Consider the following 13,342-nt stretch of genomic DNA (forward strand, 5'->3'; position numbering starts at 1 on the left):
TAAAACAATTCTCAGCTAGTTGGGTGAAGGTTATCACCCATGGACATTTTCCTAGCTACTCCAGTTTTTCTCATGCCACATGTTTCCCTGTCAAAATTTACCTAGTTTGTCTTTCATTCTTTCATCCTCCAAGTAAGAACACCTGTTAGAGTTGGGAGTGTTTATACCCCTCAAATGTGACTGGGCAGCAATAGTTATCAGCTTAATTGTACTTCAGTTTAAAATTTTTTCATAAAAATATTTTTACCTGCACTCAGTTTTACATTTGTATATGGCTTTTAAAACTCTTCAGCAGTTCATAAAGTCTTTTTTGTACTTTAGTAAGAAATAGGATAAGGTTTTCCTAAGGTCAAAAGTAAAAGTACACAATAACATATTTGTAAATATTTTAAGATCAGAGTTTTGGTTTCTTAAATTCATAAGACCCATAAAAATTTAAATAGCCAAATAGTTTCTGCAAGTATATATGAGAAGCAGTTGTCTAAATATCTCTCCCTAAATTCTGTTAGTTGTTTCTCCTATTTACCTTTTTTTCCCTAAATTATATGCTCATGTCATTTCCACATGCATCAGTTTCAGACATTATTGGTTGACTTCCTATTATGGATGAAAGAACTTGGCCTTTTCATACAACCTTATTCCTTCCCTTCCCCTCCCTTATCCACTGTATGTATGTATGTATGTATGTATTTGAGAGAGAGAGAGAGAGAGTGCAAGCAGGGGGAGGGGCAGCGGGAAAAGGAGATAGAGAATCTTAAGCAGAGAATCTTAAGCAGGCTCCACACTCAGCACAAAGCCCAACATAGGGCTCAGTCTCACAACCCAGAGATCATAACCTGAGCCAAAATCAAGAGTCGGATGCTGAACCTACTGAGTCACCCAGGCGCTCCTCCACTTATATATTTAGATACAAATATTCCAACTTTGCATTAAGTTAAAGTTTATGATGACTATGTAAATATGGCTAAGCTATTATTATGCTTGTATTTCCTTTCTAGTACAGTTTTTTGTTCCTGGAATTGATCCCTTCATTTTTGTCTTTACTTGGTTTTCTCTGCAACTCTAACTAGGTCTCAAATCCAAACTCTCCAAGGATTTACAAAACCTCACTGAGTGCTGTTTTCCCAGGGTCTTCCTGACATATCAATATTCTGTCATTTTAATTTTCCCAGAGACATTTCTCATGGAACACACAGTCATCCTCTTTCAGTATACAGTTGCAGCCATCTGTAGCTAGATGCAGATATGTAAAGAACTTCAATGAATGAAACCTCAGATAGACGAGACAATGAGGAAAGGTCACTAATAATGCTTTTGGAAAAACTATGGTTAGAGGGAGAATTAATTTAGGTTCATAATTCACACTGAAATTTCACATGTTTTAAGAAGTTAAACCCAAATAAGTAAGTGTTAGAAGAGTATACCCCAGCTGTCCAAGGAAAGCTGCTTGATTCAATTATGGAAGAAATTAATGATAAAATTAGCTATAATTTTAAAAATTTATGTGCATTGAAAAATAAAACAGATAAATGAAATAGGGAAAATACTACAAGTGCCTATATCAGGAGCAATTAAATGTTTTTGAGAGCAATACCCATTCCTGGCAAGTAATTAAAGAACATGGGTAGTTGAGAAAATGAACTGCAAATATGAAAAATTAATAAGGAACCACAAATTAAATTAAATATATATGTTATTCCTGATAGAAATATCTTTCTGGAGTATCATCCAGCAGTAAGTAACAAAAGCTGTATAAGCTGACATTACGTTTTGATATGATCATCTCATTTTTGCAAAATATTCTATAGAAAAAACTCAAGGGGAATCCTCATTTACAAAAATTTTGTTTCCTGTTAGAGTAGGAAAATAACTGAGTTAGATAAACCTTCGTTTGTCAGTTATTAAAACCTCTCACTAAAAGTTATAATATAGGGTGCGTGGGTGGCTCAGTGGGTTAAGCCTCTGCCTTCAGCTCAGGTCATTATCTCAGGGTCCTGGGATCGAGTCCCACATTGGGCGCTCTCCTCGGCAGCAAGCCTGCTTCCTCTCTCTCTCTCTGCCTACTGTGCTCTCTCTCTCTCTCTCTTTGTCAAATAAGTAAATAAATTTTTAAAAATTTTAAAAATCTGTTTAAAAAAAGTTATAACAGGTCTCTGTATTTGTGAGGAAAAGTATATTAACAAAGCAATAAGAAAAAAAACACAAAAGCATATGTCTAATGAGAGGCATATGCGTAAAGTTAATTATACATAAGGATCAAAAGTATTCATAAAACAGAATAATGGTTGCCAAGGGTTAAGGGTGGATGAGAAAGGGAAATGGATATGATCCTAAAAGTTCACAAGAGGGAAACTGTGGTGCTAGAATAGTTTTGTATCTTGATTACGGTGATAGTTATGGGAATCAAATGTGATAAAAATGACATGGATCTATAATACCAAGGCATTTTTACCCATGTCAGCTTTCTGGCTTTGACATCATAATTATACTATACTTACATAAGATGTAATCCTTGCAGGGAACCAGGTGAGGAATATACAGTACTTCTCTATACTACCTTTGCAACTTCCTATGAATCTGTATTTCAGAATGAAGAGTTTATTAAAAGTTTATAAAATCCTATAAAATGGTTGGTACACCCAATTAAAGGGGCATTTTAGGATGCTTGGTTCTATATTTTTGCTTTTTGTCTGATTGTTTTATTTTTTCCATGTTAAAGGTGGTTAATATACAATTATTTTTTAAGTGCCTGTGTATTTCCCTCACAAGTTACAGAAGCAAAAGTACTATATATTTTGCTATGGATTTTTCTACCAGCTGGATATTTCCTTGTTTTTTTAGTATGTGCCCAGAGTTGTGACATCTGCACAACAGAAGGCTGGAAGAACAATTACAGCCCGGATCACAGGGAGATGTGATTTTGCCTCAAAAAACAGAGTTAGTAGCAGCTTAGCTATAATGGGAGTTTCTCCTCCCATGAGCTCAGTTGTTGTGGAAAAACATCATCCAGTCACAGTGGTGAGTACATATTTGATGACCTTTGTCAAAAAATCTTTTTCTTGAGAGTGTATAGACCAATAAGCACTTAAGCTACATGTTGAGGAAAAGATGAAAATTCATGATGAATCTTATTTATTCTACCTTTTATTATGGTACTTTATATACTTATAATTCTCAAACCTGCTCTAAATCTACCTTTCCTCTTTTAAAAAAATTAAATTCAGAAATGTTGTTTCTTGTCAACAGTGTAAAAATTAGCAACACAAAAAGCTATCCACTATGTTGGTGTCCAAAAGAGACAAATGATTTCTCATTAATTTAAAAAGAGAGACAAAAGCAGTTTCCTTATTACCTGCTGTTTCTGTAGGAGGTATTTGATTACAAGAAACACTTCCCTATTTTTATAGTCTTTAATTTTTGCTCTTTTTTTAAGTCTTCTTCCCCTTATTTCTATATAACTGTCAGCATACATGTTTCAAAAAAAATTAGGGGATTGTAGTAAATTCACGTGATAGAAAAGAAAACAGAATTTAAGCAAAAATAAACAAAAAAGCTTGAGTTTGTGATCATATACAAATCAGGTAAAATATTTGAGCTTCCATTTCCTCTTGTGTAAAATGGGAGTGTTAAGAATACTTAGCTCCTAGAGTTATTTTCTGGATTCAGGAGTAAATGAGATAATGTGAAAATTGAATGAGATACACTTAAAAAAAGCACTTTATAAATTGTAAAACCATAAGCAGATTTAACTTAATAAAAATTACTAGAGAAAGGTACATGGGATACCTCTGTATTATTTCTTAAACTGCATATGAATCAACAGTTGCCTCAAAAAGTTTTAATTTTTGAAAGTTACAAGATCACATCCTTAAAGACAAACAAGAATTGACTTTAAGAGAATGCCCCCTTTATAAATTTTCAATATTAGACAACACTCCTGTCTATATAATATGTCAAAATATTAGCAAAAATATATGTGAAATAAGTTTGCATCCTTTTCTTTCTAGCACTAGATGGTTGCTAGATGATTAAGAGGAGCTGGAGTGTTTAAATTTAGCCTCAGGTAAAGAATGACCACAGTGAAGTGGAGACTGAGGCACCAAGTCCAGATGGGGATATGGAGGATGGAGTGTCAGCCTTCAGAGGCTGTAGACTTGGAAAGTCCTTAAGTGACTTCTTAATATATGTTTAAGTATGTGAGATTAGTTATCAGAAATAAGAACAACTGAAGTCATTTCTATTTTTGTCTGCACATATGTATATAGAGAGGGAGAGGGACTATCCATTTCTAAGATAAAGAAGACATAGACCACATATATGCTTACTTTTAATTTAGGCAGCCTTTTGTTTTTGTACTAATGATAGGAATTCTTATTCTACGAAAACAAACAAACACAGAAATAAAAGACTTAAAACCCCTGTTTCTTAGATTCACCTCCCTAGCTGTCCTTTGCTGATTCAATATGTATAGTACTTCTCCAGTTAATTGGTTATGAACGAGACAGCCATAAACGGCTTGCATGATTACCTAATTAGGATTGTTTTAACAGACACTATGGCAGTCCTCTGCACTACTTTTCATCTTCTCCCCAAAATCAAGACCTGTAACTACCAGAAACAATTATTACTAATAAACCAGTAGTCGGATTTCTGACACTTTAGCCCCATCTGCTGGCTCATTGCTTGTCCCTAGTGCTACTTGATTCTCTGCCCTATTTTTGAAGATCATGAAACCAGCCCCTGGTAAGGTGAATCTGTTTCTACATTTCCTCTTGCCCATCCTTCCCAAGGAGAAATAGCTCTTTTAACGGGGTCAGATTAGGTGGTTAGCAACTAAATTTTCATACTAGTTATGGAAACTGGAAGAATCTCCCCCATCTGTAATGGTTATCCAGTTATTTATGTACAATGAAACATTTATATAAAATACCTCTTAAAACAGAAAATCATTTTTCCATTTCCTTAAAGAGGAACTCTTAAAGCAGTGCCTGTCATGAAGACCTTTGTAGTAAGTTTTTTAAGTAAAGGGTTTTTAAAATACATAGTGAATGTTTTGATCAAGTACATATAATCTTGCTTCAGATATTTTAAGGATGACTTTTCTAAGGGGAAGACTGTACTACAAATGTACATGTACTGCTCAGTGACGTGGACTGAGAATTGGATAACAGGTCCCACTGCTGCCTACTCAGAAGCTGTATCCAGTATAATAGAGGAAATCCTTAAACTTGTACATTTTATACATATGAATGCATGTAATATATACTTGTATAGACAAATGAAGTCGATTGTGTACTGACTCTAATGCTTCGGTCCAAGATGTTCCCCTGAGCTCTGATATGGTGTGGGTATCCTCCTCTCACCGTATTTCCTCAATGTCTAGTTATTTGTATAGAAAGTTGTAATCCACACTAAGGAGCACCAGGCTTCTGGAAATATCTCCTCTTGTATGATAGGAAAAGGTTTAGTTAGCTCCCAGGTGAACCAGGGTGATATATAAGAGATGTGCTTTACTCTGGTTTGGAACAAGGACCAGACATCCCTGAGATTGAACTCCATATGTTAACAGGAACAGGGAGGAGAAAATTGGTTAGAATAGAGGGATGGTGTCTTCCAAACACATAAAGTCCCTTTCTGTAGTTGGTCTCTATAAACATTACAAGATTCCACTTGAGCCTTCTTTGAAGAATGACACCCGTGGCTCTTTTTGTGATCCTCTGGAATATGGCTCTGATACTGAACTGTGGGTGTTGAGCACATCAGTCTAACATATGGATTAAGAACCACATCTTATTTGTTTCAATGACTGCTTTACCAACTTAACTGCATGTATCTACTGGATGCTTAACAAATGTTTGTTTGGTTAAATTATATATAATGAAATGGTATTTAATATGTGTAATTTTATGGGATTGTTAAAGCAGATTTTTACCTTTTCAGCAAACCATTCCTCAAGCTGCTGCAGCAAAGTATCCCCGGACAATTCATCCTGAAAGTAGTACCTCAGCTTCTAGATCCCTCGGAACCAGGTCAACTCACACCCAGTCTCTCACAAGCATTCATTCCATAAAAGTGGTTGACTAAAATGAATATGCACATATGGAGATCTTTTAATTCTTTTGGTTTTACCAAGGATTAGAAGTCTCTCATTTTTAAAATTTCATATTCTTAAAACATCATGGATACATCATGTTCATCTTTTCAAAATTACAAGAGACTTTTTCAAGCCATACCATCCTTTGTAATATATGTAGGATTATTTTAATGTTTTTTTTTTTAATTTAAACGATTAAGTAAAACTTTTTTAAATTAAAAAATGACTTAATTTTTTAATAGGTTCAGCTGGTCACTGATTACATCATCAAAGTATATAAATCCTGTTTCTCAACATTATTTCTAAAAGGCTCAATCATTTCCAGTGTTACTAAGTCAACTCTGAGAACTTTACTAAAAATATTAAAATAGAATTAAGGTATTTTTATTTTAAAATTAAAAAGTAATAATGATACTTTAATACAAAGTTTCTGTGAAGTTGGTATATTAGTCTTCATTTTCCTAAGATCATTACAATTAAAAATGGGAATTGGTAAGATCTATGAATAATTTTAATGTTAAAAGGGAAAGATTTTTTTGCTAGCACAAAAAAGAGACACAGAAACATCAAAAAAATTTCCTCTTAGAATGATCCTATTTCTGATGTTCTTTCTTGCCTTTCTGAAACTGTATGGTATTGAACCTTTTTTCTCTCTGAACATCTAAACATCGCCGTATGGGAGTGGGTATAGCACTGGGCAATTCAGCAAAGCTTCTAGGCCTGGGCAGAGACTTTTCAGTGGAAGAAACCATCTGGGTAAAAGTGATTGAGGAAAGAAAGACCAGGCTTCTAATGGTTTTATTGCTGGCTGACTGGGTTATCTTGGGCCAGACATTTAATGTCATAAATCATAGGATACCACTTGTGAAACAGATCTACCTACCCCTCCTATTTCACAAAGTACTCTGGCTTACATAAAAACAAGTCAGTTCTAAAGAATCTGTCCATAGCCTCAATTTTCACATCTTTAACAGAATTGGATGGACTTAATTAGAAGGCTGTTTCACTTTGAAATTGATCTAGCTCTGTGCTCTAACTTTATTATAGGAAATAGTTTTTCTTACTGTCTCACCTTGTAATAGAACATGAGAATAAATGTGAGATAGGCAAATACCCTATTTCCTAAAGGGCACACCAAGGCTTTTCTGAATTAAAGAATAAAAGAATTAGAGTATTGTGTCTTAGAGTATTAGATCCTTCTTTTGCAGCACTGTTGTGAATTCTGGTCCAGCTACCACTGTGGCAGACAGCGCATCAGGAGTTACAACAAACACAAACCAACAGTGCCTCTTGTGCTACCCATACCTCGGGCATGCTCTTCTCTAGGACTTCACCATGCACCAACTGACCACAGACTCCACTTGGAGCCTACTCATGCAGCCTAGAGTTAACACCCCATTGTGGTAACAGATCAGTTCTTCCTTTCTCCAATGTATGAACTGCCCCAAGGTATACTAGTCCATCCCTTCTCTCAGAAGAAAGTACCCTGGAAATCAGATGATCAGTTACTCTTCATACCAAGTGGTAGCCAATTTGGTATTTCACCCACCTTCCCCATTGCACTCCCTTTTTCTGTCTTGCTTCCTTGGATTTGCACTCCTAAAAAACAGTACTCATGGACTTTGGTCTCAGGCTGTGCCTTTTGAGGAACCTAGAAGACAACTAGGTATAGTTTTTAATATCCAAGCTATAACCATGTGGACAAACTAAAAGGAATATTATGAATATTGTAATTAAGAATATCATAACCATATTTTTAAGCTTTAAGCTCTAGAAGTTGTATATTGTCCAAGGTGGAAGCAAATAATTAGTGCTAGCCTAAGTTAAATTCCACAACTAAAACACTTACACAGTAAGAGTATGTATTCTATTTGTTTACTTTTGCATAAAGAGGTTACCCAGATTTTGAAAGAGGGAGCAAATAGCATGGTCAGTGGAAACCAGCCATACTGAAGAACAAATGAGGAACAAGACTTCACTGAATACCTTTCTTAAAAACTTTTTGGACTCATGTGGATATATTACCTATTTTAAACATTTATAAAAGTAAGTGAGCCATTTACAGTCCGCATAAGACAAAGATGTAAAACCATAAATTCATGATAGAATAACTGTACTGATATTGCTCAGGATTTTATCTCTGGCCTTATAGAATTAAGATCCCGAATTTGAAAATGGAGAGCCTTAAATTATAATAAATAGGTGCAGATGAACTGATATAACTTGATATCTGATTTCATATTTATTTCATAACTTTCTCAGATTATAAAAATACTACATGCTGTCAAAAAAAAACCTGGAAAGTACCAAAAAGTACAAAGTAAATGAAAATCACCTTGCTGTTGATTTTAAAAACAACAGCAAACATTGGTGTATACACTACTGGTCTTTTTTAAGCAATATTCTACACATATGTGTAATTTAAAGCCAACAGTAACTGTAAATTTCCAAAACTAGTTTTTCTCAGTGAAGAGAAATAACAGTGGATGATTTCAATACAGTGGGCATGAGATTAGGCATTTCACCGGCATTCAACCTTGATCTTCAATGCTGTGGAAGAGTGAGACACTACCCCATTTTATAAAGAAGGAAACTGAAGATCCTGAAAACTTGAATCACAGTTAATAGGTCGCAAACCATGCAAGGGAAGCAAGGGCAAAAATGAACTATTGTGATTTCATCAAAATCAAAAGCTTTTGCACAGCAAAGGAAATAGTTAACAAAACCAAAAGACAACTGACAGAATGGAAGAAGATATTTGCAAATAACATATCAGACAAAGGGCTAGTATCCAAATCTATAAAGAGCTTAACACCCAAAATCTATAAAGAGCTTAACTCAACACCCAAAGAACAAATTATCCAATCAGGAAATGGGCAGAGGACATGAACAGACATTTTTGCAAAGAAGACATCCAGATGGCCAACAGACACATGAAAAAATGCTCCACATCCCTCAGCATCAGGGAAATACAAATCAAAACCCAACGAGATACCACCTCACACCAGTCAGAATGGCTAAAATTAACAAGTCAGGAAATGACAGATGCTGGCGAGGATGCGGAGAAAGGGGAACCCTCCTACACTGTTGGTGGGAATGCAAGCTGGTGCAACCACTCTGGAAAACCGCATGGAGGTTCCTCAAAAAGTTGAAAATAGAGCTACCCTATGACCCACAATTGCACTACTGGGTATTTACCCTAAAGATACAAACATAGTGATCCAAAGGGGCACGTGGACCCCAATGTTTATAGAGGCAATGTCCACAATAGCCAAACTATGGAAAGAACCTAGATGTCCATCAACACATGAATGGATAAAGAAGAGGTGATATATATATATATATATATATATATATATATATATATATGTATATATGTATATATTATATATAAGAAATGAAATCTTGCCATTTGCAATGACGTGGATGGAACTAGAGGGTATTATGCTTAGCAAAATAAGTCGATCGGAGAAAGACAACTATCATGATCTCCCTGATATGAGGAAGTGGAGATGCAACGTGGGGTGTTTGGGGGATAGGAAAAGAATAAATGAAACAAGATGGGATCAGGAGGGAGACAAACCATAAGAGACTCTTAATGTCACAAAACGAACGGAAGGTTGCTGGGGGGGGGGGGGGTCAGGAGAGGATGGTGGGGTTATGGACATTGGGGAGGGTATGTGCTATGGTGAGTGCTGTGAAGTGTTGTAAACCTGGCAATTCACAGACCTGTACCCCTGGGGCTAATAATACATTCTGTCTTTATAAAAAAAAAATTTTTTTAAGTGGCAAACCATGATTAAAACTATGTCTGTCAAAAAAAAGGGAAAAAAAGGAAAAAAATATGTCTGTCTATTCTAAATCTTTTGGATTTTTCATATACCGGGATGCTGCTCCTACCAACATTTAAAAAAAAAAAAAAAAGATGTGCAAAACCTAGACATATATTGCATCAAATGACAGAAAGGCAAAAATCATATACAATTTGCTTTAAGTAAAAATAAAAAATAAATTTTCTGACCTTTCATTTCTGTAGTTGGCAAGTACTACTACCATTTTTTCATCTGGTAGAGCTTCCTGTCACCACCATCGTCATAGCTGAAAATCAATACTACTGCTAGAATTTTATGGCATTAGAGGACTGAATTTAAAGGAAAACGCTGAGTGGAAAATCAATTAAATACAATTCCTTTCGGCATCTATGAAACTGCACATTTCTTGGACCTTGAGTCTGTTTCGTTTTTTTGCCGACGGATCTTTTCTGGAAAAAACAAGATAACATTTATTATTAAAGCTAACATTTATTAAGTACTTACTATGTGCCAGGCCCTATGACTCACTTAATCCCCCAACAACTCTTTGACACAGGCAATTTTCTAGTTAGTAAAGGAGGTAACTGCCACCATGAGGGTGTAAAACTTGCTCAAGATCACACACTGTCAGCGCCGGAGGTCAAGTACGGACCCACAGTCTTGCTCCTGAGCACATCCCTGCACCACTTCAGGGGAGTGCCTCTTACTCTCCCCCAAGAGTTCTTACAGATACTCTTATAGAAACAAAGAAATTTAAAGTAGATGGAACAATCCCAGTGCTATGAAGATAATGTCACAGGAAGAGCTGTCATCCATGCACAATCTCTTGAAACGGAGTATTGGCTCAGTGGTATGATTCAGACATTTAAGCTCAGCTTCAGGTAAAACTGCATCAGTGAAAATAATGGCAGATATGCCTATATTTTGCTTAAATGGTTATTATTACATGAGAGTTTTAACACCCCCTAATTTATCAATCAAACTATCAAGGAGAGTTTTGAAACTCCTTTAACTTTATGAAATGGCTTAGCATTCCTGCCCTCTCCTGCTCCCCACACGCCACACACACCTCCACACCCTGCCACACATTCACATCAACAGAAATCCTCCCCCACTTTTTCAAATGCCCAGCAGGGGGGTCATGCTGAGAACCACCAGGCTAAGGTGGGTTCAGTACTGACAGAGTCACTCACCAGAGGAGCTGTGGATTTTTTATGAGCCACTGTTCTCATCAGATTGGGACTGCCACTGTTAACGGACAGTATTATTTCTGCTGGCTGTCCCCCAACCATTTGAAGGGAGAAGGAGCTTCTGTCTTGAAAACCAACTCACCAGCTAGTTCTGGGAAGCCTGCGCGTATCAGCTCTTCATACAGATGTTTGACTGGAGTGGCCTGTGTCATCAGGGTCCCATGCAGCCAGATGAGCAGAGCCCTGTAGCCGTGTTCACGGAAACTTCCCTTCCCTATGCCAAGTACACAGAGTTAAGAGGCAAAACACCATATGCTTTTTATTGTGATCTTGGTTCTCACTGAATTTTCTGTATGACTGTGGTTGCCTAGTACTAACTCTTCTGATGGCTGTCAGATAAAAAGGCCAGTGGATGAAAGCCCTTCCAGTTCCCCTCACTGGAACTGCTTTAGGGTGACCAAAGTTTGGATTCACTCCAGCACTTGTCTTGCACCTGCTGTGCTTGACACAGACTGAAGGAGCAGGTAAGACATGAAGCAGCTGAGTCCCTGCCCGATGGTAAGGAACAATCTGAACGAGATGGGGAGCTCTCCTTCAGCATTCACGTGGCACTGCTATCTACCACCATTTCTCACACGCAAAGTGTGAGAATGAGAAATCCTATTACAATGGAGAGAGTCTCATGCAGTCAGTCTGTGGTTAGGATCTGCACTTTTAATCACTCAGATGCTGGTGTTGCTGTCTGTTAACCACACTTTGAGCAGCAAATGTGTACCAGCCTGCCACTCCAGTTTCTGGTGGAAGTATGCATCCCCTGGACCAAGATTATTCACTGGATACCTAAGCCCTGAGAGATGTTGGGGGGAAGTGCTGAGCTGAGATGTGTCTCTCGCAACTCCTGTTCTCTCCTGTTGTGAGAGAACAGGCAGAACACAGAACAGAACACAGAACAGGCTCCTAGTTGTAGCCACTGTGTGTGGGAGCCGGCAGATACCACAGAATGAGGGCCTGGGCTCTGGGGAGAAAGCTTGCTGGACAGACTTAAAGAAGCAGGTGTTGCAGGGAGAGTGAACTGTAACCATAAAGAATGTACTCTTAGGTGAATCCTGTTCCTTTCCTAATCTTGCCCTTGCCAAACATTCTTCAGTAGCACCATCAGCGTGTCACTCCTTTGCTTAAAATTAAGCCCACAAACTCCTTAGTGCCAGAACCATTAACCCTGGATTGTATCTGGATTATGAATGTTGCCATTATCATGCCAACTAGATTATAAATTCCACCAAATAATGTACCTTGGCTCCTAGAGCAGTTGCATCCCTCACCTGGAGAGCTAAACACACACTAGACACTCCACATTGTTTGGCTAAAACACTTAAAATCGCCTTTATCCTGCTGGCAGGTACTCTGAAGACACACTGCATTTTCAAATCATTTCTTTAGGTCAAGAGAGATTTCCATAAGGCAACTAAATTCTCTTAAAAACGTCACAGAATGCCAAATGCCTAATTGGTGAAAAAGGAGAAAACAGTAAAAAAGAAATCTTTTCAGAAACTATAGTCAATATTCAACATTTTCGATGCATTGTCTTCTCCATAATGTAGCCATAGAATTAGCTATTAAAAGTGCCATAATTGTATGTGGTGTGAATGGCATGTGTTCTTGGGCTGTGATTTTGCCATCTACAGTCCCAGCTATCAATAATGCGGATCAGCTCCTGAATAGGGACTTGTTCACATCTCATAATATCCATGTAAGGAAAGTGCTCTGGATAGAATGTTTTGCCAAGAAAAGGATCTGTTTCCTTGTTTTTAAAGCTAATTAGTTGATTAATGCCAAATAAACTTTATGTATTTCCCAGGTTTTGGTCAAATCATAAAAAAGCAAAGCTAATGACTCCAGCTGACCTGACCTCACTAATTCTGACAGCTGGAGTCTGGCTGAATTGACTCCATGGCTTGGGATCTTCTCAGGAGAGCCCTGAATCTGTGTCCCGCATCTCTCATGGGATAGGTGGTCTCACTCGAGACTGCATCCTATAAGAATCCTATACCCAGATGTGGCTTAAGGGAGGACCTGGAGTGGAAGCGCTAAACAGTAAGCCTTTTGTTAGAGAATGAACATTTTCACCCCAAGACAATCTCAAGGAACACTAGAAGAGGTTGGTTTCCCAGGGACAAGCTGTTAAGTCCTTGCTTCTCTAGCACCTATTCAGTTGGGCAACTTCATTTCCCTAAAGGCTAAATGCC

The 13,342-nt window shown here is 37.2% G+C and overlaps 2 protein-coding genes across 7 annotated transcripts in view; one reads left to right on the forward strand and one right to left on the reverse strand.

Annotated features, from left to right (window-relative positions):
- POC5 (POC5 centriolar protein) overlaps window positions 1-6,393 on the forward strand; it is a 34,759-nt gene extending 28,366 nt beyond the window's left edge. For all 5 annotated transcript variants that reach the window (XR_014310361.1, XR_014310362.1, XM_082725849.1 and 2 more), the window contains 2 exons: window positions 2,842-3,018; window positions 5,941-6,393. Coding sequence is in view for 3 of the 5 variants with exons in the window: in XM_082725849.1 (XP_082581975.1) it covers window positions 2,842-3,018; window positions 5,941-6,084 (321 nt within the window). In the remaining 2 variants the exon portion in view is untranslated. The remainder of the gene's footprint in view (window positions 1-2,841; window positions 3,019-5,940) is intronic.
- A 3,344-nt stretch (window positions 6,394-9,737) lies between these two features.
- The window catches only part of ANKDD1B (ankyrin repeat and death domain containing 1B), a 61,899-nt gene continuing 58,294 nt past the window's right edge, over window positions 9,738-13,342 (reverse strand). Inside the window, exons 14-15 of one of the 2 annotated variants that reach the window (XM_082724936.1) lie at window positions 11,239-11,370; window positions 9,738-10,355 (exon numbers count right to left, since the gene is read on the reverse strand). In XM_082724936.1, the coding sequence (XP_082581062.1) occupies window positions 10,294-10,355; window positions 11,239-11,370 (194 nt within the window). In that variant the 3' untranslated portion in view covers window positions 9,738-10,293. Of the gene's footprint in view, window positions 11,371-13,342 lie in introns of both variants that reach the window. The other variant, XM_082724935.1, reaches the window with a different exon arrangement.

The sequence above is a fragment of the Mustela nivalis genome, assembly GCF_964662115.1.
Source record: "Mustela nivalis genome assembly, chromosome: 3".
Classification (NCBI taxonomy): Eukaryota; Metazoa; Chordata; class Mammalia; order Carnivora; family Mustelidae; genus Mustela; species Mustela nivalis.